At 40.3% G+C, this 26,216-nt stretch overlaps 1 protein-coding gene and 1 pseudogene across 1 annotated transcript in view; one reads left to right on the top strand and one right to left on the bottom strand.

Moving 5' to 3' along the window:
* Positions 1 to 2,678: 2,678 nt before the first annotated feature.
* LOC115848296 (RAD52 motif-containing protein 1-like) overlaps positions 2,679 to 26,216 on the top strand; it is a 59,813-nt pseudogene continuing 36,275 nt past the window's right edge.
* LOC115850448 (leucine-rich repeat-containing protein 37A2-like) overlaps positions 18,511 to 26,216 on the bottom strand; it is a 32,117-nt gene continuing 24,411 nt past the window's right edge. Inside the window, exon 8 of the mRNA XM_060289931.2 lies at positions 18,511 to 22,502. Coding sequence (XP_060145914.2) covers positions 22,460 to 22,502 — 43 coding nt within the window. The 3' untranslated portion in view covers positions 18,511 to 22,459. The remainder of the gene's footprint in view (positions 22,503 to 26,216) is intronic.

Raw genomic sequence — 26,216 nt, 5'->3', positions numbered from 1 at the left:
TCACCTCTGGGGCTGACTGCATGTCACCAGCAACCAGTACCTCACCTGCTGCCCAACTACAGTGACAGCTTCCAGATTTGTGACTCAGCTAGCTCTCCACCATGTTATTCTATGTAGACACCACCCGCCTTTTACAAAGCCTTGGACACCCATAAGCCTACAAAAATAAAAGAAAAAAAGGAGTAGGTTTCCAGGACTTCTCCAAGTACAGGTGGTGCCTCCTCACCATACCTGTATATGGACGCATGTTGGTTAGTGTTGGCTTGCAGGGAGAGCCAGTCTTCGGGACTGTCCCCTGTGCTCTGACGGGTATTCTCTTTCTCCCTTTCAGAATTGCTGAGCCTCAATCTTCTTTCAAACATCAACTGTGTGAAAAAAATTGTGTCCGGAACAGGGGGGATGAAGAACTGGTAAGGAGGCCATGGTGGGATGAAGTTAGTGGGCGGAGCCTTAAGAAAGACATAGTGACAGAGAAAGGGACAGTAGGCCAGGACGTGACCTTTTCTACAGCCTAGAAAAATGTGGGATGTGACAGGGCTTGGAACTCCGGCTTAGAAGACCTGGGATCTGGCTCTTCCTCTGACACCGTATTAAACAAAACTCTTTTGGTTGCAGGAACAGAGCAACTTGAGCTAGCTGGGGGAGATTTATTCTGAGAGGACAAGGTGTCTTGCTGAGCCCACACGAGGGGTGCAGCTGGGCCTCAGGAAGAGGGTTGAAGCAGGGCTGGAAACTTTCCTTTGCAGGTTTCTGCTTCTCTTTGTGCATTGGCTTCACTACTCCCTCTGCAGACCAGCTTTCTCTGCTCTACAGTCCACCAGACAGACTATGTCCGCCCTGAATCTCTGGGCTAATGTCCTAAGCGACCATAGAGACTAGCTAGGCTCAGTCCCAGTCCAAGTGCCTGGCAGGGAGGATCTGATGGGTTCAGCTTGGACCCTGTGTCCCAGCTCCATTCATTCAGCTACAGGCATGGAAGAAATTAAGCAACATAAACATGGCTGCCACGGGCCCTCTCTACATAATTGGCAGCAACATTTTCTATAAAAAGTGTTGCTGGGCTTCCCTGGTGGCTCATTGGTTAAGAATCCGCCTGCTAATGCAGGGGACACGGGTTCGAACCCTGGTCCGGGAAGATCCCACATGCCGTGGAGCAACAAAGCCCATGTGCCACAACTACTGAGCGCACACGCCTGGAGCCCGTGCTCTGCAACAAGAGAAGCCACCGCAATAAGAAGCCCGCGCACCGCAACAAAGAGTAGTCCCCGCTCGTCGCAACTAGAGAAAGCCCGTGTGCAGCAATGAAGACCCAACGCAACCAAAAATAAATAAAATTGATTCTTAATTAAAACAAAAGAACCAATCTTCCTTCTCTCCACAGGGTAAAATAGAGGTTGCACTGTGCAGGCCGGCCACTGTCCTACTGGATGACAGGATGCCACCTGGCATGAGACAGGGAGCAGGCCTGTGGTGGAGTCATTCCAGAACTCCTCTCCTCACTTGGGAATTCTTCATTTCTTCTTCCTCTTGCCTCCACCTCATGTTATTTTCTTCCTTTCCCATTTACAAATAAAACTGACCAGAGCCCCAGGAGTAAATGGTTTTCTAGGACTTACTCCTTGTTCCTATCCAGGCCCAGGCCCCTGGTTCCTGACTGTCATTTGCAAACCAAGAAGACCACGATGAAGAATTTTCTATATTTTTGGAATTATTAAAGCATTCCTTGTGCAAAGAGTCTGTTAATTTAGTCATGATTAATCCCAAGTGTATTTGAGTACCTAATAGAGTATGAGTGTGCTAGGTACTAGAAAAAGGGTGATAAATCTGTAAATATTGTTCATGAAGTGTTCATAATCTATCTGGAGAAGATTATGGGGATCTTCTCCATGCACAGATAATGGATACAATGAATAAATGGATACATACAATGAACGCAATGGATAATGATATGGATAATAAATCTATAGTTATTGGTTTGAAACAGTATCAAGATCTAAGTAATTCCTCCAAAGTCACCAATTCTTGAAGTAAAAGAGCTCAGAAGTAGGTAATGGGTGGGGCTAAGGGTCTGATATATTGAGGTGGAGAAAGTCATGGTGGGGATGGAGAAATGTGCTGGATGATTTGGCGGTACTTTAGGAAAATGGGCTAGAAACCAGCTTTTTAAGAATTTCATACTAGACTGTTGATGGCTTTAATGTTATGCCTTGATTTGCCTATTTAAGACTCATGCAAACACTCAAGTCGAAGGATTGCATCTTTGGTGGTCATTTCTCACACAGAGTCAGGAAATCTAAGTTTTTAAAGTTCAGTGGATAGTTAGCGCTAACTACTTAGTACTCTAGTCTTCTCTGGGAGCTTGGAGATGAAGCCAGCTGCTATAAACATGTCCGCACCATTCGATCCTGTAAACTCACACGTTGGACTCTACGCTAAAAATACACTTGAATAGAAACGCTAAACTTCAAAACTTCCGGGCGCGCGGGCTGCGGAAGGGGAACTAGAGGCAGAGGCAAGCCCGGAGTGGGGGGGTCGAGGGAGAAGTTCGAGCACCGCCCCCGTCCCACTCCCACCGAGCTGGCTCCGCCCCTCAGGCTCCATTTTTTAAAAAGCGCGGGCGCGCGTTCGCAGGCGCAGTCCGCTTGCGCCCCGAGCCGCGCACGCGCGGTAACGGTAGAATGGTAGAGTTGGTACCTTTTGCGGTTCCCGTCGCGGGTGACAAAACCTTGCTGGTGTGGGAGCTGAGCTCTGGACCCACGGCCGAGGCCTTGCAAGTGAGCCGAGCCGGGGCGGAGGGAGGGGTGGAGGAAGCCGCCCCGCGCCCCAGTAACTGGGCGCCCCGGGGTACTGCTTCAGCACCTCATCTGCCTGTGGTCTCCGCTGAGAGGAATCTTAGTTCTAGAGCCGACCTGAGCAGTCAGCTCGCTCCCAGAGATTTTTGAGAGAGAGTTCCCAACAGATGGCATTGCCTCCTAATGCTTCTCGAAGCTTAGGATTTCAGAGGGAAACTTGTTCATAAAATGAGAAGTGTTTGGAGTTGCCGGCTCACCACAGTTGCCTGTGGCGAAGGGCTGGGGGAATATAAGGGAATGGGCGGTTTGTTTTCCTGGGCGTGAAATTTCCTGCACTTACTTAGCATGGGACCACCCTACAGCATTCTGTGTTCACAGTCTTCTCCCAGTTTGGCCTTCTGTATTCGGTCCGAGTCTTCCCAAACGCAGCAGTGGCCTGTCCTGGGTTCTATGGCATCATCAAGTTTTATTCAGCAAGGGATGCCCACAGAGCCCAAAAGGCATGCGACCAGAAGCAGCTTTTCCAGACATCTCCAGTGAAGGTGGGTCCAAATGTGGAATTCCTCGCTCTACTGGGATGAAGTGCTGAATTTAAAAGTAATAGGCCATCGGGAATTCCCTGGCGGTCCAGTGTTAGGACTCTGCACTTTCACTGCTGAGGGCCCGGGTTCAATCCCTGGTCGGGGAGCTAAGATGCCAGCGGCGGGGGCGGGGGGCGGGGGGAAGGCCAGCGTTTGTACAGCACTGTGGTGTACAGAATGCTCTCAGATTCACTGCTCCAGTGATCCCCCAGTTCCCCAGATCTTTCTTTCTTTTTTTTAGATGAAGAAACTCGAACTCAGGATGGTTAAGTGACTTACTTAAGGTTCATGACAGTAAAGGTGGAAACTAGAGGCCAAACCCAACTTAACTGATGTTAAACCCCATGTCATTTTATGCTGCCCCTTAATTTAAGAAATCTTCACAAGAGTCTTCCTTATATATACTTTTATGTGATTTTCAAATGTGTGAGGTTGACAAACTTTTTCATGAATTAATTAATTTATTTATTTATTTTTGGCTGCGTTGGGTCTTGTTGCTGCGCGCTGGCTTTCTCTAGTTGCGGCGAGCGGGGATTCCTCTTCCTTGTGGTGTGTGGGCTTCTCATCGCGATGGCTTCTCTTGTTGCGGAGCACGGGTTCTAGGCACGCAGGCTTTAGTAGTTGTGGCTTACGGGCTCAGTTGCTCTGCGGCATGTGGGATCTTCCCGCACGAGGGATCGAACCCGTGTCCTCTGCATTGGCAGGTGGACTCTTAACTACTGTGCCATCAGGGAAGTCCGGAGCTTGAGGAACTTTTGTCAGATGTAACATAAAGGAGGCTTCATCACCACTCTCAAACTGTGTGTCTTCTCTGATTGGCTTCTCGCTCTGGCTACTTCCTACTGACCTTGCTGCCTATTCTCACCCATATTTCTTTACTCACTGAGTTCACCTTTATTGAATCTGAGAACTCTCCTCAGATGTGACTCCAGGTACACTACCTCCCACTTCTGTACCCTGTTTAACACCCTCTTCAATCCTGGCTGTACTCCCTGGGATTGAAATGATTTTGTGTCAGGCATTCTTTTGTTTGCACACCCTGCGACCATTTCACATAACCACTCAGATATTACAGATGGTCCTGGAAAGATTATGAAACAGTTACTTGGTGTCAGTTGTGAGTAATGAGTTCTTTTCTTATATTGGACATTAAGACCATTCCATAAGGTTAGGTTCTGAGATTTTCACAGCATAAAGCTCGGCACTGATAGAATGTTCTACAAGTCACTATACAGTTGAGAGGAAAGGGCATTCGTATTAGATTTCCTTATTTAATGCAGAGCCTTAGTTTACTGCTCACACGCCCGAAATTGTTACCCACTTTAATTATGCGTTCTTTTAAAATTTTATTTATTTATTTATTTGGTTGCACCGGGTCTTAGTTGCAGCAGGCAGGCTCCTTAGTTGTGGCTCGCAGGCTCCTTAACTGTGGTGTGTGAACTCTTAGTTGCAGCATGCATGTGAGAGACATAGTTCACTGACCAGGGATCGAACCAAGGCCCCCTGCATTGCGAGCATGGAGTCTTAACCACTACACCAGCAGGGAAGTTCCAATTATGTGTTCTTTTATTCATTGGCAGGTATACATACTTCTTATCTTTTTTCCCCTGTATTTTTTATAAATACAGAAAAGATAATAACATCTTAAAATGCAGGAAAGGCCTAATGTATCTGAGTTTTTCTCAGTAGCATGAAGGGATATGTTTGCCAACAAGAACTGTGGCAAGGTTATCCCAGATGTCAACTGTCTCTACTACCCAGGGGCTCAGAGCCCTTCTGAAGCTTCCTAATTGTCCAGGACAGCTCCATTATGACTCATCGTACAGGGCCTAGCCTCCCATGTGACACTCAACATTTAAAAATTAGTCTTCATTTCTCCTTCCCAGCAGGCAGCTTCAGTTGGAGAAAATAATTTCATTTCCTTATGTACTCATTCATTCACTCAGTCAACAGACCATCACTCCCCTATTATATGCCAAGACCTATGCTTGTTTCTGGTAACAAGGAAAGAATAATATACGGTTCCTTCAAGCACTTAAGGAGCTCGTAAACTAGTGACGGGGAAGATGCACAAACAAATCAAAGAATTAACAATGCTTTGACTTTCTTTGTATTATTTGAATTTTTATGACTGTATTTATATACTACACGCTGTTCAAAATGGAAATAGACATTTAAGAAAGAACTAGTGATGTAAAAACTCCACAGTAATATGTAAGTTATTGAGAGAGTTAAGACTGGAAATATTTGCACTCTCAAAGAAGCTTGTTAATGCAGATGAACCTCTAATTCTTTTGGTTGCTTTATTTACATTTAGAGAGGTATACGTATTCCCTCTTCTAACAGGGGTTAGTAACTTGGGGAGGGGGTGCTACAGATTAAGGTCCTAATTCAGTGGCAGGTCCATCTTATCTCCTCTTCAGCTCGTATTCTCGAGCAGGAGCTATAGGATGAGACGACTAAAACAGTTCACTTCCTTTGCTTAACCCCAGCCCCATAATAGGCTTCTGCTGGGCTTCCTTGGTTGCTTTTATCATCACTTTCACCACCAGCGGTCAGGAAACCTTCCCGGTTAATCAGGGGCCCTGGAAATGATGCAGAAAAGTACTGACCTAAAAATAATAAATAACATTTATTTAGGGCTCACTGTGAACTCATTGCTTAAAATGTGCTACTTAATCTGCACAGCCCCTCTATGAAATTGGTATTGATAAATCTCAGGTATATCCAAAATAAGCCTCTATGTAGGGTTGTGATATTTTTACGTCTTTTATTGTCTTTAGGTTCGTCTCGGCACCAGTCATAAGGCGGTTCAACATAATACGCCTGCCCTAAACAGCTGCAGATGCCAAGAATTGGCAAATTACTACTTTGGTTTCCATGGGTGGTCAAAAAGGATCATCAAGGTAAACTCTGTAGACTTTCTTTGACTAACCAGACTCCTTTCAACACTGAACTCCTAGACTTTAGAGGGAAGAATAGAACAGGGCTATGGGGAGGAGATGTGAGAGGCTTCCACATGGAAGTATCTGAGCATTGGCCTGCCACCTAGAATTAGTGATAATCTCAATGACATAGATGGTGGTGTCCATAATTTTTCCAGTATTTTCATGGTATATAATAAAAAATAGTTGACCATATCTAATCATTCATTTGCAAGTCTCACTTGATTTTGAAGGTATAGCATACCTAAACTATTACCTGGGGTCGCTGGAGTTTAGTTTTTATTTCTAACAACAGAATATTTTGAAGTCTAGCCTTTAATTCAAAATCCTAACAGCTTCAGGATCTTTCTAACCTTGAAGAAAGGGAAAAGGAAGATATTGTGACACCACTTCAGAAGCAAAGCCTCAAGTTCTTCTGGCTTTAGAGGTGGTGTTGCCCTCCCACGAGTGCAGGAGTCCCGGAGTTGGCATGGCTGAGGAACCTTTGGATAAGTTGGAGGAAGGTCTGTTTTCCAGTATGTGTGTGTATGGGGAGGTGAGGGAGTGGGATTTCTCTTTTTTCCTTTCTTTCTGAAACTCAACTTTTCAGATACATCATCACCATAGCTAAGCAACTAAAGCCCTGGGCAGAATTTTTCTGCCTGACAATGTAGGTTTTTATCTTAGGCAATACCTGACAGCACCTTAAACTTTAGAATTTTAGAACTGGCTGCCTGCCAGGAAGCTTAGGAGGAGGGAAAATTAGTTAGTTTTTGTGGTTTTTTTGGTTAATAATTTGTTATGTGCTAAAATAGTCCTTCAAATACAGATGTCTTCTGGCCTCCAGTTATCCCAACAAAACCATTGTCTAAAGATTGAAATAAACTCTTGTGTAAATGTTCAGTCCTTTGCCTCCTATAGAAGGGCCTGCACGGAAAACGTAAATATAGATCCCTAGAAAGGGGATTCCGATTGGTGCTGAGTTTTTTCCTAGAGTCCATGGCACTTGGGCTTAGGGTTTTAAGTCAGAGGCAGGGCTGTTAGCGAACGGAGTGGAGGAGGCTCCACCCTCCACCTGAGTGGGTGATGGTTGAGGAGAGGCCAGATCATCTGCACTACCACCAAATCTATCTCACTGTATGAATCCAGCCCTTCACGCACAGGAGAGCAGCGTCTGTAGCAGTGTAGCCTCAGCTTGTCCACTTGAAATCTGTGCGTCATATGCGATTAGTGCCACGTTCTTGGTTTGCATTTCCCATCGAGTATTTTAGGAACTTCCAGAATAGATCTGAGCAGTAAAAATGTGCCAAGCCAGGGTATACCTACAGCAGAGTCATTCAACCGCACCCCAGTGTTGTGCCTGCCCTTGATCACTAAGGTAATGATCTAAGAATCACAGATGCATTTTTAGTTTTAAACACATTACCTAGAAATCAGTTATTCAGCATTTTAAATTCATCTGTTTTGGTTGGATTTAGGGTCATTATCATTCCTTATGAAAAGGAAGGTAACCCAGAAGCTTGCTATTCAGAAGGCTATGACAGATGCATTCCAGAAACTGCTGATTGTGGTTTTAGGTAAGACCTTTTTGACTGTCCTTGAAGTACTTCTGTTTCAGTGAGCAAATAAACTTAATTGAAAAGTTAATTGGATGAAAATAATGGTTATCTAAAACATTACCTATTCGTTCATTCACCAGATGCTTTCACAGCAGCAGTCTTAAATTTGTTCTTTGTGGCATTTATGAGAAAAACGACAGGAAATATTATTATCCCCAGTGTTTAGATGTAGAATGACTTGCCTCAGTTCATACAAAAAGTGTTTGATCCAGTTCTTCCTCAATTGCTTGCTTATTGTACAGAATAGTGTAGTGATTATAAGCCTTGGACACCTGTGTTTGAGTCCTAACTTTGTCTCTTAGATTTTGTTGTTGTTGTTGTTGTTGCAATTTTAGGTTTTTCTAGCCAGAGACACTTGAAGGTATTTAATATCTCTAAGGTGCAATTTCTTTATCTGCAAATAGGGTTAGTAATTCAGCTTACCACCTAATGGGGGATATTGTAAGAGTAAATGAGATGATGAATGTAAAAAGCTTAGAACTATGCCTGAAACATAGTAAGCAGACAAAATATATGGACTGTTATGATTATCATTGTTTTCTTGTTGAAAAGTTTATTAGATTATGTTTTTGGAATCAGTTTAATTTCAGTTTTCATTTCTGATATATTGGGTGAATATGATTCTTATATAATAATCGGCTACGTTTTTGTGAGCCTTGAAAGTGGTCATGTTATTGAATAGCGTTGATTGTGTTCCCTATCGAGTTATACAACGGTGAGAATGTCGCAGGCTATGCCCGAAGGAAACTTTATGATTAGTAGATTCCCGGAACAGAATTGCTCCCCTGCTTCACAGCCCTGCAGGCTTAGAGACTGAGAAATCCTAGCTAAGTTGTCAGAGAGCTTATTTGCTTGTAAGAGTTGACCTGGATTGGTCTTGGCCTTTCCGCCTGGGCAGTCCTTCCAGTGAAGTTTGACTTCCCTGGTCATCAGGCTGAATCTCCACCAGCTGTCAACTCTGGGTAACAACCTTTAAGAACCAAACTAAATGTCTGGGTTGTTTGTCCCTAATTTGCCAAGGTATTCCTTATATGTACTCAAAACTCCTTAGACCAAAAAGCCTGGTGGCTCTAGCTTGCCTTGAGGAAAGCGGTGTTGTCCAAAGGGTACATGGGCCAGTTTCTGCCAGTAGAGTGTTCAAATGCTCTCTGTCTCTGTCTCCAAAGCTTTGTTCACTGTATCTGGTAGAATTTTGGTCCCAAGGAGTAGGCACTTGCCTTGCTTCTAACATGAAGTATCTATTATAGTCCAGTGGTATCTACCCCAGGTTTGAACTCACTTTGACGCCCACCTAATGCCTTCCTATTTCATTGTATTGTGATTAAACATTTTTGTTTCCACAGCTTTTAATTCCTATGTCATTATTCCTTAGTTCTTATTTCTAAGATCATAAAGGTTTTTGAACCAAAGTTGATACTTGTTATATATTTTTTCACAAGTAATTATGATAAAAACGGAAGTGTCAGATGAGGGAACTTCTAGGAAAATGCTCTTATTTTCTGCTTTTAGAAATCAAAAGAATGTCTAATTATTGGGTGCTACCATTGCATACAGGAAGTTTTAGAACAAGAAACCTTGTGAATTGATCCTTGTTAGCTTTATGTCAGAAAGTGGTAAAGTAGCTGTGGCATATAGACCCTGTGAAGAGGCCACAGATGCTAGAACCGAAGAGGAGCTACAGGATTTCATTCAAGTATGTGGAGATAAAAACTCAAGGGGTACACAGCCAGTGTAGCCGTAATTCAAAGCACCCAGCAGGATTTGGAAGACTTTGGCATGTCTACTCAGCTCTGTCATCCTCAGGAAAAGGTGAAACTCTGAAACTGCTTTAGAGGCAGGGAATTTCTAGGACTTTTCCAAGTCCCGAGCCTTGTCTCTGGCCCCTTATTTGAAGTTTGGAGAGCAGGATTGAGGGCCATCAGTGTATGTCTATAGTTGTGGACACAGGAGAAGACACAGGCCTTTTAGAACTCCCCTCAAATAGAATTGCAGGGATTTGGGAACAAAGTAACTATGGCCTTAAGTGTGATTATGCTACAGTGTTTTAAAACTATTCATGCCTTTCAAGTAAGGTATATTACCCAGATCTCAGCATCTCATATATATCTTGTGTTAAATATTTTGCCAAAGAACCTTTTTGTAAACCAATTATATGGATGCCTCGAATTAGGGATTAAGTTGTCAACGTAATTTCTAAAAGAAAACATTAATGTACTGCGTATAAGATTTTTATTAAAAAGGAGCAAAAAATGTGTTTCATGTCATTGAGAGCTGAATTTGGGGCTAGATTTCTGATGATTTAACTCACCCCAATGTTGCAAAGTTTGTTCTGAAGGGAAGAAAGTAGAGAAAGAAAAGGTGGTTATGTTCTGAAAAATGTAAAGATTTTGAAAGTTTTTCCTGTACAAAACAATTATTTTAATTCAATTTAAATCAGTCAAGGAAACTTCAGACGTATCCATGTTTGGGCTTTAAGAAGTCTAGCTTCCTGTGAAATGTGAGAGGAAAGGATTCCGTATTGATACTAAAGATTTCGGAAACCTGATTATAACAACAGATCCATTCCTAAATGAGGCCAATCTTGGAATCAGTTCCATTTAGAAACCATTATGTGCTAGGCACTGGAAATAAGATGAAGCTCCTTCTCTCTTGGAGTTTAGGTGTTAAAGGTGTACCAGACAATTAAAAAGGACTAAAATTAAATAGATTATGAAAAGGACTGTGAAGAAAGTAAATAGGGTGCTAGTTACAGTAGTTCAAGAAAATTACTTAACATGCTGACTTTAACATTCGAAGTGTCTTCTCCATGTGTGCACACAGGGTAGACCTCTGAAAAGTGACACTGTAGTTTTTTCTAGATTAATGGCTCTGTTGAGACAAGGTGGGGTGTGGGAAGTTTCCCCATGCTAATGTAAAGGGCCATTCACTTGGTTTTAGACTCTCTTTCCCAGAATGAATTGCTCACCTGCCCCAAACCCCTCCTACAGAAGTTCTGGAGTCATCACTGATTCAGTGGTAACCCCTAATAACAGAGTGGTGAATGAATAATGAGACGTGAATACTGAGAGTTTGGAGGAAATGGCAACATTGTAGAATAATTGTAAGGAGTGTTCGCCTCCGGACACCCGAACTGGTGCTCATTTTGAAAATCAGCTACTTTTGTTCTCAGCCGTGTGGCCAAAGGGAGGAAGAATGTCTCTCAGACTTCAGCTCTGAGGAGGAAGAGTTCAGATTGCCAGAATTGGATTAGCACTTTTGAATTTCCCAGAATGCCACGTCCTGTGGTTTCCTCGGGAAGCTCTGCATCCTTTCCAATCCCCCTCGGCCCCTGGGCTGCTGGAGTTTGGGGCCACTCGGGTCTGCAGCCCAAATCCCGCCTCATTGTTTGGGGCCAGGGAGGGCAGGGAGGGGTTGGGAAGAGGGCCCGGCAGGAGGTAACTGTCGCCTTTGCAAGGGGAAGGATGGCTTGCGCCCTGGGGACTCTGGGAAAAGGCCCACTCTGGTGGCGGGGATTGGATCTCCGCACGAGCCTAGTAAAGGTGGCGTAACTGCAGGTGTCGTAAATAACGGGTGGGCCGTTAGGCGGGGGAGGGACTCGCGGTTGTTAACGGTGAGCCCTCGCGTCGCGGCGCTGGCATAACGGTTCGGTTCGGCTCTGAAGGAGGTTGTGGCTCCGGCTCCTCCCTGGCCTGGGCCGCTGCGTCTTGAGCCGCCGCATGTCATGTCGTGGCTGCGCCTCTGTGTCACGGCTGCGCCCCACGGCTCCTCCTCACATGGCAACGACTGTGGCTTCTAATCTAGGCAGTTCAGCCTCCGGAGTGGGCCCTTGGCCCCGTCCAGGTGACCCCCAACCCCCCGCGGCTGACAGAGGCTTGGGCAGAATGATGGTGGTATAACAGGTGGAAATACAGCAGTTGGGAAGCAGAGTCAGTTTGAGGGAGATGAGTTCAGTCTTAGGCATCTTTTATTGGTGAGCATAAAGCAACCAGAAGGCTCTGTTTGAGTGGAAATGTCCCTCAGGCAGATGGGCAGGCAGGTATCCGTTTTGACTTATTTCTGACTCCCGTGAAAAATGTGCATATAAACTGAATACTTCCATTGTTGCTGAGGGAAGAGGACAAAGCTAAAGCTAAAGATTCAGTCATCCACTGAGTTAGTGGTGCAAACTGAACCTCAGGCATTTAACAGCTTCTTTTAAACATGTCTAATTCATGGATACATTCTCACTGTTTAAAAAAAGAAATGCCACAGAAGTATATAGGATAAAATGTGAAAAGTCCACCCCACCTTCCCTACCACCAATAAGGTAACTCCTGTTACTGTTTTGATGTGTGTCCTTCCTTCCGATCTCTTTCCTTTGCATTTTGTTCCCCTAATGAGGTAATAACTTTACTCTTTGTTCAGTGACTTGTGCTTTTCCCTAGGCAATATGTTTAAGAGATATTTTCGTAATAGTCCCTCTAATTTCTAATTGCCTTGCCTGTATCCTTCTAACACCTGGAGAGGTTCTGAGGGCACTGAGCCAAAGCTTTGGTGTTGCCTGCCATAGGATTTCTTAATATTTATTTGCTGATATTGATAAATGTTTGCCATTTTTCTCATTGATTTGTAGGAGTCATTTTAGACACATAAGTGATTTTGGAAAAAAAGTAATTGGCATTATGTATCCAAGAATTTGGACAGATAGGAAGTTCAGGTTCTGAGGAGATGCCTCATTGTTTGTGCCAGTGGCCTCACAGTATGCTTTTATTAATTGTGCACACTGGGAAGCTGGGAAGCTGTGGGAATTAAAAAGCTGGTCTTTTCTGCATTTGAATATTCCCTACATGGTGGCCATGATTCTTTTCCTTATTCTCTACATTCTTTTTCTACCTATTCAAGCATATGAACTGTGTTTCTTCACAGAAATTTCCAAGGAAACTCTATTTCTTACCTTGATGAAAGTATATGGAAGGCATACCGCTGGGCTGAGAAGCTGTGAGTATACTCTCCCCAAATATGAATACAAAAAGCTAACTGCATTGTAAGATCCTTCTTGGTCCAGAATTTGAGGTCAATACCTGTGAGCAAAGGTACTTCCCCTTCCATAGCCCAAAGCAACCTAATGATTGAAATTCTATGTTTATTTAAAAAATTAAATTTGGCAGGACCTCTTGAAAACCAGTAAGAGACAATTTAAACTTATTTTCCATTATACAAGTAATACATGATTGTATTCTCAATATATAACAATGAAATAACAGGTATAGTGAAAACCCTCCTTTTGCCCTAGTCCCACACCCGCTACTTTGAGTTTAGTATTAATCCTTCCAGACTCTTTTCCATACGTTTGAGTACATACATATTTACAGATAGCAAAAGAGGTTTGTGTGTTTTTCTTATCTTTTATTACATAAGTAACATCCTGCAACTTGATTCCTTCATTTCCTGATATGTCTTAGATTTCTTTCCTTCCCAGTACATAGAGGGTTACCCCATTCCTTTAAACTCCTGCATAGTATTCCGTAGTATGAATGTATCACAGTCTACTAATGCCCCTATTGAAGTATGTTTAGATTATGACCAGTTTTCTTGTTACTTGCATTGCTGCAATGAATATCCTTGTACGTGCATTTTTGTGAGCCTGGTCATTTATTTCTATAGAATAGTTATCTAGAAATGGGATTGTTGGGGTGAAGACTATTTAGATATAAAATTTTAATTGCCCTCAAAAAAGTTGTGCCAGCTTTTCCTCCAGTCATCATGCTGTGATGACATTCATTTCCCCACACCCTTCCACCACTGATATTCTCCCTTTTTTTTTTTTTTTTGCTAATCTGATGGGTGAATAAAAGGGGTCCCATCTGAATTTGAATTTTTCTTATTACTTGTAAACTTAAATATCTTTATATGTTTACTGAACATTTATATTTTATCTCTGAATTGTCTGTCCTTTGCCCATTTTTCTGTTACTATATTTTTTATTGATTTGTAGAAAAAGTCAGTTTAGATATATAAGTGATTTTGGAAAAAAACATTCACAGTAAGTTTTCATGACAGTCTGTGGTCATATCCTTAGTTCAGCTTGAATAGACAAGTCATAAATGACTTCTGGATTAATAATAAAAGACATAACAGTCAATCTAAAAATAGGTATTATGACCACCTTAAAGAGATGCCCCCTTAGTCTGATATCTTATTGGTATGGAAAAAAATGCTAGAACCAGGTAATTTTTTTAATTTACATATTTCCTAAATACTATATGTAGTTTATATTTTCTGTGATAGTATCTAACTTGGAGATTTTATTTCCCAATCTTGTAAGAAAAATGAAAGTCATTTGGCACAAGAAATAGATAACTTAATTTCCTCTGGGAGTGGAGGGGGGTGGTAGACTGAGGGACAGAGGTAAGAGAAAAAGTTTGAATTGTGTGCTACATATTTTTGGAATTTTGAGATGTGAATATATATTACATATTTTTAAAAAATAAATTGAAATTAAAAATTAATTTTTGAAAAGCATGTGTTTGGGAGGCGGTATACTATAACATGAGTCTGGTAAGGTTTGAAGATTTCTAAGTCAGCTTGAGGTTTATACCTTATAAGCAGAGGTTCCTAACTTGAGGTCAGTGGTTCCCCAAAGCAGAATTTCTTAACCTCTCTCCTGCTTCCCCGTGTATAACTCTTTGGCAAGCTGCAGAAGCTTATGTTCTTGGGATAATGTTTTAAAATGTATAGTAAGTCAAAATATATAGAAAAACAAAGGAAACCAACTATATTGAAATAGTTTTCAGAATATTTTTAAAATTAGTGAAATAGTAATAAATATGCTTCTCTTAACGCTTTAAATAAGAAGATATAGTGGTAGGTCTAATAAATGTTATAACTCCAGGGTAGTGATGAGAATAAATGATATTTCGAGGCATCTGCAGCATATACGTGATATGGAGTGACCTGTGATTTCTTTTGGGGACCGAATTAACTATACTGCTGATCTACTGTGGTTTGTTGCCTACATTCATAATGGAAGGAAGTGCTGGTTTTAGTTAGAGATTTGTGAAAACTGAGGTATAATTTTATTTCCCATCCAAGTTTGGCACTCTGGATTCAGTCCTCTCTATTCACAGACCTCTGCCCTAAAAGGAAGATCCACAAGTCGAAATTGTGTGCACACTTTTGCGCGTGTTCAAGAAAGTGCAGATTTTTAGGGAAAAGAACCATTGCTTTTATGAAATTCTCAAAGGATTCTTGTCTCAAAAGATTGAGTCACAAATGTAGGGGAGAAAAAAGACATTTCTTTTCCTATACTTATCTTCCTGAGTGACAATAAATGGATAATTTATTTTAAATAAAAGTATCTGATAGTTGATAATTTGTCACTTTCTGAATTCACTCAATAAATATTTTTCGAGTATGTACTATATGCCACGAACTGTTTTACATGCTAGGGTTTCAGGCCCAAGAATGAAACAGCCCAAGTATCCCAGTTCTCAGGGGGTTTACAAATAAATAGAAATAAGTATATAAGTGTAATAAATAGATAGATATAATTTCAAGCATTGCTAAGTACTTTGGAGAGAAAGAAAGCAGGGGAAGGAGAGTAAATCAGTTCCAGAAAGGCCTATTGTTTGCATTATATATATAGTTAAATCAATCAAACCAACCAACCCTGAGCCCTCTCAATTTCCTAGAAGTTTCAGAGGTGGAGAGAAGGGTAATTGTCAGTATTACAGAATCAAGAATGAATGTGAAGTTCAGAAGATTGCCTTAGACCTGAACCCTGGTCTTTCTTAAATGTTACTTCATGCCTAGTTTTGATATTTTCATGGTGTGAGAAAGTTTTAGATCTGGCTTTAACTCTGATTCCCCATAGTTTTAAAATTTCTTCTGCAGTCAAAATGAATATTTGAAGTTCTACAGATTAATGTATTTTATTTCAGTTATTGCTTATTGGAAGCTCCTTTTTGGGTAATTTTCTGGTGACTGACTCATTCTCAGTCTAAACTTTACTTCTAGGCTGAATTTAGCGTTGTTATTTTTAAAATTTCTACTCTTCTGTCATCCAAACAACTTCACAGAAAGAAGCCCCATTAATTTGAAATACACACTGTTTGGTTACCCACTGTTCGACCATGATATTCAAACTCTAACCAGTCTGAGATGGGCATCAGCCAATCAGAGAAGACAGTGTCATAAAGAGTTGAGGATCGGCCCCATCTCTTTGCTGTACTTACTGAATCCTTGTCAACTTTCAAAGTTATAATTAGTATATATGAGTTCCACTTTTGTGTAGCTTTTTTTCATATACCATCATTTCCTGTGACATTTGTATATCATTTATGATATATATATGTATATCATTTATGATATATACGATATATATAACAAAACATACAGTTTTGTTACGTGATATGGGGAGGTAGAGTTTTTTCCTACCTTTGATGGTATGAAAAGTGTTACCGTACATGTCGTTGGACAAATTGATTTGGTTTTCCTCTTTTTGGATCATTTCCATGGAAATATGAAACCACTACTTAGAGGTGAGAAAACAATCAATCTTAGCACCATCTGTTGAACATTCCCCCTATCATGTATTCTGACAATCACTGCGATTCCTCCTAAAATGGTGAATTTCAAATTGAGGTCAGGGTCTTTGAATCATGCTCAGGGCTCCAAGAGTTCTTTGTGGGAATTGAAATCTTTTGTGTTTTTGTTTTAGTGATCTTTTAAAAATGTGTGTGACTATATTCTCTATAATATGAACCACCTTAATAACTGAGTTGCAGAGTTTCCAGGTAGTAATATTTTAATTCTCATAAGCTATGAGTAAAGAATTAACTTATGAGCTGGAATTAAGCTATGAGCTGGAATTAATATAAATATGTGACCAAGAGACACTGTGAGTGAAAAGCAGAACGTTTTAAATGCAGAATTCAGTGGAGATAGTTTCACAAGGCAACATAGCCTGTGCTCAGATCCCCAAGGCTCCTGAAGGATGTACCACTGTTAATATTACCTGCAAGGAAGGGGATTCTTCCAGGCAAGAGAAACCTACCTTTGACGTCTTATAGAGTTTCTTCTATACTGGCTCTCTCTACCACTCCTTCACTCCACTCTTGGGATACAGGCTATGTGCCTTCCTGCTTATCAGATATAAGAGACTGGTGCAAAACACCACCCCCTCCTCCCTGCAGCATGTTCCTAGTCTTTAGTGTGAGACCAGCGGAAGCAAAGGGCTTAACATTCCTCAGGCAGACCCAGGGGTCAGGCTTGACTGTGAATCCTTCCTGCTCCCTTCATTCTGCATTCTGGAGCAGTCATTGGCCGGATCTCTCAGTTTCCTGATTTATTCTTTAACTTTCATTTCTGCTGCTCATATACTGAGTTTTTTTTTTTATTATTGCTAACACTTTTCATTCGTATATATACATATTTTTTTTTTCCGGTATGCGGGCTTCTCACTGTTGTGACCTCTCCCGTTGCGGAGCACAGGCTCCGAACGCGCAGGCACAGCGGCCATGGCTTACGGGCCCAGCCGCTCCGCGGCATGTGGGATCTTCCCAGACCGGGGCACAAACCCGTGTCCGCTGCATCGGCAGGCGGACTCTCAACCACTGCGCTACCAGGGAAGCCCATTCGTATATTCTTGAGTTGATTAATGGCTGCACTATCTGCTTACATCTGTCTGAGGGTAATAATTGTGCTGTCCTATGGTCCTCTTGTGCTTTGTTAACTCTGATTCATTGGCTATAAGCTCTTTTGTTTGTTTTTGTTTTCTGTCCTTAATGGAGTTGGCTTTGTCACATTGTTTGGTCATTCCTGAGTGTAATTCATCTTTGTAGTTGAGATTCTACTGCGTTTGTTTCCCAGCTTTAGGGGAGAAGTGAAATGAGCTGTTGGGGCTTATTACTCCCAATGGGTTCCCCTGAGAATAAGGCAGAGGTGGAAGGTGCCTTCTAGTGGCTAGTCAGGGAGTGCATACCTTTCTTCCAGGGTTCTGGGACCTTGCCCCCTTGCTAACACCAATTGCTCCTGCCTAGAGGAAGACACTTTTTCTGCCTGGATCAAGGAGGGAAGATGTGGGGTTGATGTGTGCTGTAGGCTGCTCCTACCACACTATTCCAATGGATCACCCTGTAGGTAGCTCCGGGACGTTTCTGGTAGGGGAGCATTTGTGGAGCTGCTCCCACACATTGAGCTAAGCTTGTGAATTTTAAGTTATATCTTTTCTATCATTCTTAGGGATTTTGTTGGAAGTTGAAGGGGTGGAGACTTGACATGTTTCAATCAGCCAACTTGAAATAGCACAACTTCTTAGGAAACAATTTTGTATCCCTATTACATCCGAGAGAAACTCAGTCAAATATGTATCAGGATACAAATACAAGAATGTTCAAAGCAGTATTGCTCTTAATAAATAAAAACTAGAAAAATCTCAGTCTACACCAACAGTTGAATGAATAATGTCTGGTATAATCATACTTAGAAGTCATATACTTCATCAGAAACATAATGCAAGCCACATAAGTAATCTTAAATTTTCTGGTAGCCACTTAAAAATAAAAGTAAAATGAAACAGATGAAATAAATGTTAATATCTTTTACTTAACCCTTATATCCAAAATACTATGATTTTAACATGTAATCATTATATGCATTATTAATAAGATATTCTACGTTTTTTTCATACTAAGTATTTTAAAATATCCAGAGTATTATCATATCTACATGTAATCAATATAAAAATTAATGAGAGAATCTACATTTTTTCCCATACTATTTGAAATCACAATTTGGTTGCTAAATTTTATTACAAATACTTGATCGGTATTTAGATTTCATAAAATTTACACTCGAAAAAGTAGTATCACATATGCAAATTGTTGCTAACATAAACATTTTCCAATAATTACATTGAGTATCAGTTTTTTTAATTTTGAAATAATTGAAAGTAATTAAATTAAAAATTCAACTCCTTAGTCACATTAGCCACTTTCAAATACTCAGAAGCCTCATGTAGTTGGACATGCAACACTACATACTACAGGCAAAAATAAAATAATTTTACAAAATAATGTTGAATGAAAGAAGCAATGTGGAAAATAATACATATAATATGATTCCACTTATATAAAGTTCAAGAACAAGCAAGACGAAACTGTGTTGTTTATGGCTGATAGAGAAAAGGCAAAACTACATTTAAAAAGCAAGGAAATTATTCTTAAAGTCAGGATAGTGGTTCCCTCTAGGAAGTCAGAGAGAGGGTTGTGATTGGAAAAGGGCACACGGGGGGCTTCTGGGATGCTGGCAGGATTCTTTCTTGACATGAATCGTGTTACGTGGGGAACAGTTGTTCAATTGAATTATTAACAGTTAGGTATATTTTATGCACATTTTAGTTTTCCAAACAATTTTAATGGGGGAAAAAATCAGATGGCTTCATTTGCCCTGATGCAGTTCTGGGTGGGGCTTCCCAATAAGGTTTGGGGCAAGAGAGGAGGGAAGGGCAGCTCTGCAACGTTGCTGCCACCCAGAGCTGGGTTCTAACAGAGACTTCGTGATCTAGACAGTAGGCATTAACTATATGATTCGGTGGGAAGAGTGGGTGGGGTGTGTGTGTGTGTGTGTGTGTGTGTGTGTGCGTGCGCGCACATGCGTGATGGAGAGAGATGGACACAAAAGAGGACGTGTAAAGAAGGTGTAAATGAAAACAGAGCAGAAATCACCATCCCTAAATTAAATAAGAATTCGGTTGTTTAGGAGGCACCATTACCCAGCTTTCCTGCACATATAGGAGTTAGTCCTATGTAGTATATAGTTGTAGTTATTTTGCATTTTGATCCAGAAATAACCTTTTCATTTTTCAGAAATCTCAGTGAAAATGATTTGACTGAATTACATAAGGACTCATTTGAAGGCTTGCTATCCCTCCGATATTTGTAAGTTAATCATATTTATTTATGAGTTCTTATCTATAAAGTAGATTATCTATAAAGTAATTAAGGGGTTCAAGTTAGGTAATCTCTTCAATTTCTTCTAGCAATAAACTTCTACAGCTCTGTAAGTCTGTGTAGGGCCCCAGCCCATCACTAGCCCTAAATATCTCCTATTCATTTTTAATTTTTTAATTATATAGGCAAGGTATAGATAGAAAAATACCCTTTAGTTGTAGAGGAAAAGTGGTAATGAGGTCTGAGCAATTATAGACTCCCATATGAACATTGTTATATAAGTGTTCATATACTCTCCATCTGTATTTATATTTTGTTTATGACCTATGGATCAAATCTGACCCACAGTCCGTTTTTATACAGCCCATAAGTTAAAAGTGATTTTTAACGGGCTGTAAATGAGAAGAAAAGAAACGAAGAAAAATAAGTGACACACACTGTATGTGGCCTGCAAAGCCTAAAATATTGACTTATCTGGCCTTTACAGAAAAGGTTGAAAATGTTGGTTGAGTGAAATGAGAGGAATTAATGTTAACCTCAAATTGTAACCTACAGGACAAAAAAGTATAGAACACTTACATTAATATGAATGCCATTAACTCATAACTTTGATAATTTAATCTAAATTAAATTCACATTTAAATATTAAATATTTAAGCAGATGAATTATGTAAACAGTATTGTCAAGGGACTTCCCTGGTGGTCTAGTGGTTAAGACTTTGCCTTCCAATGCAGGGTGTGTGGGTTCGATCCCTGGTCTGGGAGCTAAGATCCCACATGCCTCATGGATAAAAAACCAAAACATAAAAAAAAAGAAGCAGTATTGTAACAAATTCAATAAAGACTTTAACAACGGTGCACATAAAAAAAAAAATCTTAAAAAAAAATCAGTATTGTCAAGAACGCATTAAGTTACCAAAAGAACAAACTGTTGTTAAGGATTTCAATGCAGGAATTGTGATACCAGTATTAAGAATGTTTAAGATGATGGTTAAGTGGTATATTTAGAAATGTTTACACTAAATCAGCATATCAGAAATGCCCCTAACAAAAATCTCTACAGCCTTTTTTTTTCTGGTTCTTTTGTTTGTTTGTTTTGGTTTTGGGGCCACACCACAGGACACCTGGGATCTTAGTTCCCTGACCAGGGATTGAACCCAGGTCCCCAGCAGTCGAAGCGCCGAGTCCTAACCCCTGGACAGCCAGGGAATTCCCTCTCCAGCTTCTTTATCAAAGAGGAACTGTTTGCCTAGTATTTCTTTTTATTTAGGGATAAGGAGATAACAGTGTTTTTCGCTATAAAAGCTCAGTTTTTGTCCTTTGTCCATGGCATCCAAAGCTGTGTATGTCATTAATCCTTATTAAGCCAATTAATGATCCTCTTTAGCAAATAGATTCTTCTTGCAAACATAAAAGGCTTAAGGGAAGTGGGTATAAAGAGACTCACATGACCCTAAAAATAGTTGTTTTAATTATCAAACCTTCCAAGCCTTAAGGGGCCAACACCTTTATATTAGTCCCTTCCATGCCTTCTGGGCTCCAAACCTTACCAACACAGTTTGGAGAAAAACCAATAAGATAAGTGCTCAGTGGACTAGGCCCTTCATTACTTCTACTATGAAATACTTTATAATCTGATTATTTCATGTTAGCATAAGTATTCTGATTCTTAAAAAAAATGCCAATCAATAAAAAAGCGAAAAAAGAGTATGCTAACAAGCACTATGCCTGGTGTTGTAACACGACGGCGGGTAAGACAGGTTTCCTTTTAGCAGCTCATGATCTCACAGGGAAAATAAACATATAACTCAAACCATACTGACAAAGTGCTGTGGAGGCACCATGAAGTAATAAAATCACATTTCTTTTAAAACAGTCATTTCCTCCTTCTATCCACTCCCCAGCTATTTGTTGATTTTATAAATATTTGAGTTTGGTTTATGTCCACACGTAGGCTTTAAACATGATAGATGATGCACATAAGCAGTATCTAGTCCATACTTTGAAGGAGTTTATGCTCAGAGGAAATGGGTTGCAAAAATAGCTATATTTAAAGAAATAAATGAATATGGGCAATGAGAGCTATAAGTTGGTATTGGAGCACAAAAGAGGGAAAAAAGACTTCAAATTGGATCAGGGAAGATGTTACCAGAGCAATGCTGTTTAAATGGGACCTCGAAGGGCCATTGGGTATCAATGACAGACATCCTGGGAAGAATAAGCTTTCAAAAGGCAAGTGGGAGAAAGGCAGAACACAGGAAAAATACTCTGAGTACCTGTAGAGTACAAGTGGGAAGAGTAGGAGATGAGAGCCAGATCATCTAGGGCTTTGGAGGCCAAGCCAAGGATAACACGCCAAGCTACCATGTTACCACAGCAGGGCTTTAGGACAAGCTTTAGTCTGCAATGGAACCAACCACTGGGAGGGCTTGTGAAAACACAAGCTCCACCCCCATAGTTACTGATTCAAGAGGTCCCCAGTAGGGCTGAGTATTTGTATCTTCAATAAGTTCACAAGTGATGCTGGTATTTCAGAAGCACTTCCGGAGATTTAATCTGGTGACTGCGTGGAGCATGGCTTAGAAAGGCAGAGGGTAGAGATGGAAACACCAATCAGAAGACAGTTATACCAATCCAGGTGAAACGAGAGACTAACCTGGGATCAATGGAAATAAGACAGTCAGCTATAGTCAAGAGTAGGTATTTTCGAATAAAAGTCAATATGATAGAAAGTGTAATACTGAATTAAAGTTACATATTAATGAGAGGAGTAACTTCCTTTCAAGTTGTGTGAAAGGGTCTTTTATTTCTTCTGGTAATGAATTGGCCTAGAAAAACAGAACTATACTGGGAAGTGTGTAAATATAAGAATATTCCTTTGAATATTAGAAATTATAATGATATATAGAGATAAAAACTTTGAGCTCATAATCTAGAATTTGATGTGACCATAAAAGGTGGAATCTAATCAATGCTTCTGCTCTCAGGAAAGATTACCTCCAAAATCTATCAAGATCTATAGTTGTATATTTAATTTATGAAGATCCTGAAGGTGAGACTCTTAAGAGAGGTGAAGGCAGGGTTAGGGGCTCTGGAAGGTTCAAATAATAATTCCTAAGGTTTGGAGTTTAGACCAAAGCTTCTTATTTATTATTATCATGCTAACCTCTACTAGTTATTCCTACTAATTAGATATCTAAAAGCTAATTGAGGCAATATTTTCCTTTTCCTTTTCGTAGAGATTTATCCTGCAATAAAATACAGTCTATCGAAAGACGTACATTTGAACCACTACCTTTTTTGCAGTTTATGTAAGTTACAACTATAATTTCATTATATTTGGAATTTTTATAAAGCTTAATTTTTTATAAAATTAATTTGTTACTCATTTTGAAATATGATTAAAATTACTACTAAAATTTAGTAGCAAATCCTTTTAGTCTCTGGCAAAGATTAGTGTGAGAATTATTAAACGGATCAGAGTGAATCATTGTAGAGCAGTGGTTCTCAACCAGGGTGATTTTGCACGCAGGTGACATTTGATAGTGTCTGGAGACATTTTTGTTTGTCAGAACTGTATATGCTCCTGGCATCTAGTGGACAGAGGCCACAGATGCTACTAAACACCCAACAGTACAGGAGAGCCTCCCACAGCAAAGAATTATCCAGCCCAAAATGTCAATAGTGCTGCCTTTCTAGAGAAATAAAGATCACTTAACACACGTATTTAATGAGCATTTACTGTTTTGTATTTAATGCACCACATAAAATCATGAAAGTATAAATCATAATATCTTCCCCAGTGAGATTTCTTTAGTGTATGGAGGGAGTTAGTGATGTTATGTTTCATCATATATAAATTAGAATTATTGCCAAATGATAACTGTTCTGAAAGAATATATATTTTTCTTCTTCTTTTGCTTGTGTCTTGTTTTGTAGAAATCTTGGTTGCAATTTACTCACAGAACTGAGCTTTGGAACGTTTCAGGCCTGGCATGGAATACAGTTTTTACACAAGTCGTAAGTGAAACAGAAAATGAATGCATGTAAAAAACTGTGTGTAAAAACATCATGCAGTTATTGGTTAGCTGGGTGTAAGCCCAGTATGAATTCTGGAAAGTATGTCTTGAGAGCCATTTATTTCTTTTACAAATGAGGAAACTAAGGTACAAAGAGGCCAAGAGACTTGTTTAACTCATATATATGAAACGCTCTGCTTTCCATAGTTCTGATCTTTGTCACGGCAATAAAAGGCACCAAGCAAAAACGCTCAGATAAACACTGTCATGGAATCCCACTGATGCCTCTCCACTATGCGAGTGGTCCATGAAGTTCCGCTTTTGAATTTAACTTTGATTCCTGCTCATGTGCAAAGTTCCTAACTGCTTAAAATGTATGCAACACAGAGCTGCAAAGAACTAAGTTTAGCACTGAATTCTTCAGGAGCATAAGGTGTGGGTGCTGCCCCAACCATTATTAGCTCTTTTAAATGGCAAAGCAGAAAGAATTCCTGAACACCGACCACAGGGCTCTCCCCAGCCACCCAGAACATTATTTTTCAAAAAGCATATATCTCTGAAGTGAATTATCTGTGGCCAGTAGGAACCTTTGCGGTATGGAAAAAGACGTTTGTGTTCAGCTGTAGTGTGAAAAACGTAAAGAAAATACATTGCTGTAGCCTAATTCAATATACTTTCTTTGCTGACTACTCTTCAATAAGAAGTGTGGGTTTTACACCCCTTCAGCTCAAAAATTCTGTGATTTCTCATGACACAAGGAAATGATAGTGGGTACGTTCAGTGGCCCGAAGGCGATTTTAGACTCAAGGTAAAGAGCTCTTCTACACCTGGCTTTGGAAAAGACTGTCTTACCTGTCTTGTGGTTCAGAAATCCAGTTTCACACAGTTCACACACTTTGGTTAATGAAGGTGTTGAGGCTGTGTCTGGACCTGGATTAGCAATTCCTGCACATGCCTATCTTTAGCGGCCTCCTTCCTTTCCCCTTGTTAGTTTGCTGATGCCTATCTTGGGGAGAGAGCACCAGGGTCAGTTTTTCTTTTGCCAGCACAAGGGAGAGCAGGCTCATGACATCCCTTCACCAGGAGGTTTTAGTAGCATCAATACAATGTCTTAAACTCACTTAAACTTGCTACATATAGTAAGTCTTTGCTTTGGGCTAAGTCTTTCTAATAGACAAAGCTAATTTGCTTCAGGAAACATTTGCCATGGTGAGATATAAACTTTATTGCATCTCTTTCCAAAGGGAAGCCACCAAGGGAAGATGCCACCCTCGAGTTAAGTCATTTTACCACCTATAATGACATATTACTGGGGTGTTTATAAGTTGCCTGCATTAAATAAGTTTGGAAAAGGGCCCCAGCTGAGGTGGATTTATCATGAATTCAATGAAGCTTAGGTTTCAGGGCTCCTCACTTGCATAGCTCCCTTGCAAGGTCTTGAGAGGGGTCCTGGCGATTTTTGTGTTCATAACTTTGCATGTTTTTATTAGATATGATTTCCCAAAGTAGATGAGGTTCAGGCCCCACAAAACCTTGATTCATCACTGGGTTTCAGGTAATTATAAGACAGTGGGTTTCTTGAATGACGCCTCGATGTTATTGACAAGCATAAGGTGAAGTAGTTAGCAGTGTGGTAGTCTATTTTAAATCTGAAATCTACCTCAAAGATGAGCCAAGAGCTTATTAATTAATAAAGTACCACTCTTTGAATGGTGGTAGTAATCATATCTCTTTCAGATAAAATCAGGAATGAAATATATTATGGAAAACCAGCAGTGGTTGATAATCCTAAATGTTAAGTATACTTTTTTTTTCTGACTTTAAAGTGTTTCTCCTTCATTCACCTATGCAGGTGCAGACTGATGGCTTATTTTTAAAAATTCTTTTAGTCACTTCATTGGTTCTAACAATACAAGCTCCATGATTTTAGGAACTGAAGAACTCTACAATGTAGAAAGTCTATGTAACTTAACCAGTCAGAGCACATTCACATGCTGGCTTGTCTGTGGTACATCAATATTGTACCAAGAACATAAGCCCTAAGAGAGAATAAGAGGAAAATCAAAGCCTTATCCCTATTGAATTATTTACCCCATTGTTGAGAATATCAATGAGGGAGGTGAGGCCACACTATGAAGGCAAATTGAGCTGCGGACACAGAGCCGCCCTAATGCTCCCCCATTCAGCTAGCATTGTTTCCTTTAGATAGCTATGTACACACCAAAGCTTACACACGTCAGGGTGCTGTCATCACTATTTGCTATGTACTAGAATCCTGGCTGTTTCTCAGATTTACAAAGGCATAAACATTAAAACAAAAATAACTTGGGTCTGCCCTTTGGGGTGATTCA

The sequence above is a fragment of the Globicephala melas genome, chromosome 20 (assembly GCF_963455315.2).
Source record: "Globicephala melas chromosome 20, mGloMel1.2, whole genome shotgun sequence".
In the NCBI taxonomy this organism is placed as follows: domain Eukaryota; kingdom Metazoa; phylum Chordata; class Mammalia; order Artiodactyla; family Delphinidae; genus Globicephala; species Globicephala melas.
Note: the sequence above shows the minus strand (reverse complement) of the source record. Positions and strands in the feature narration are given on the sequence as shown.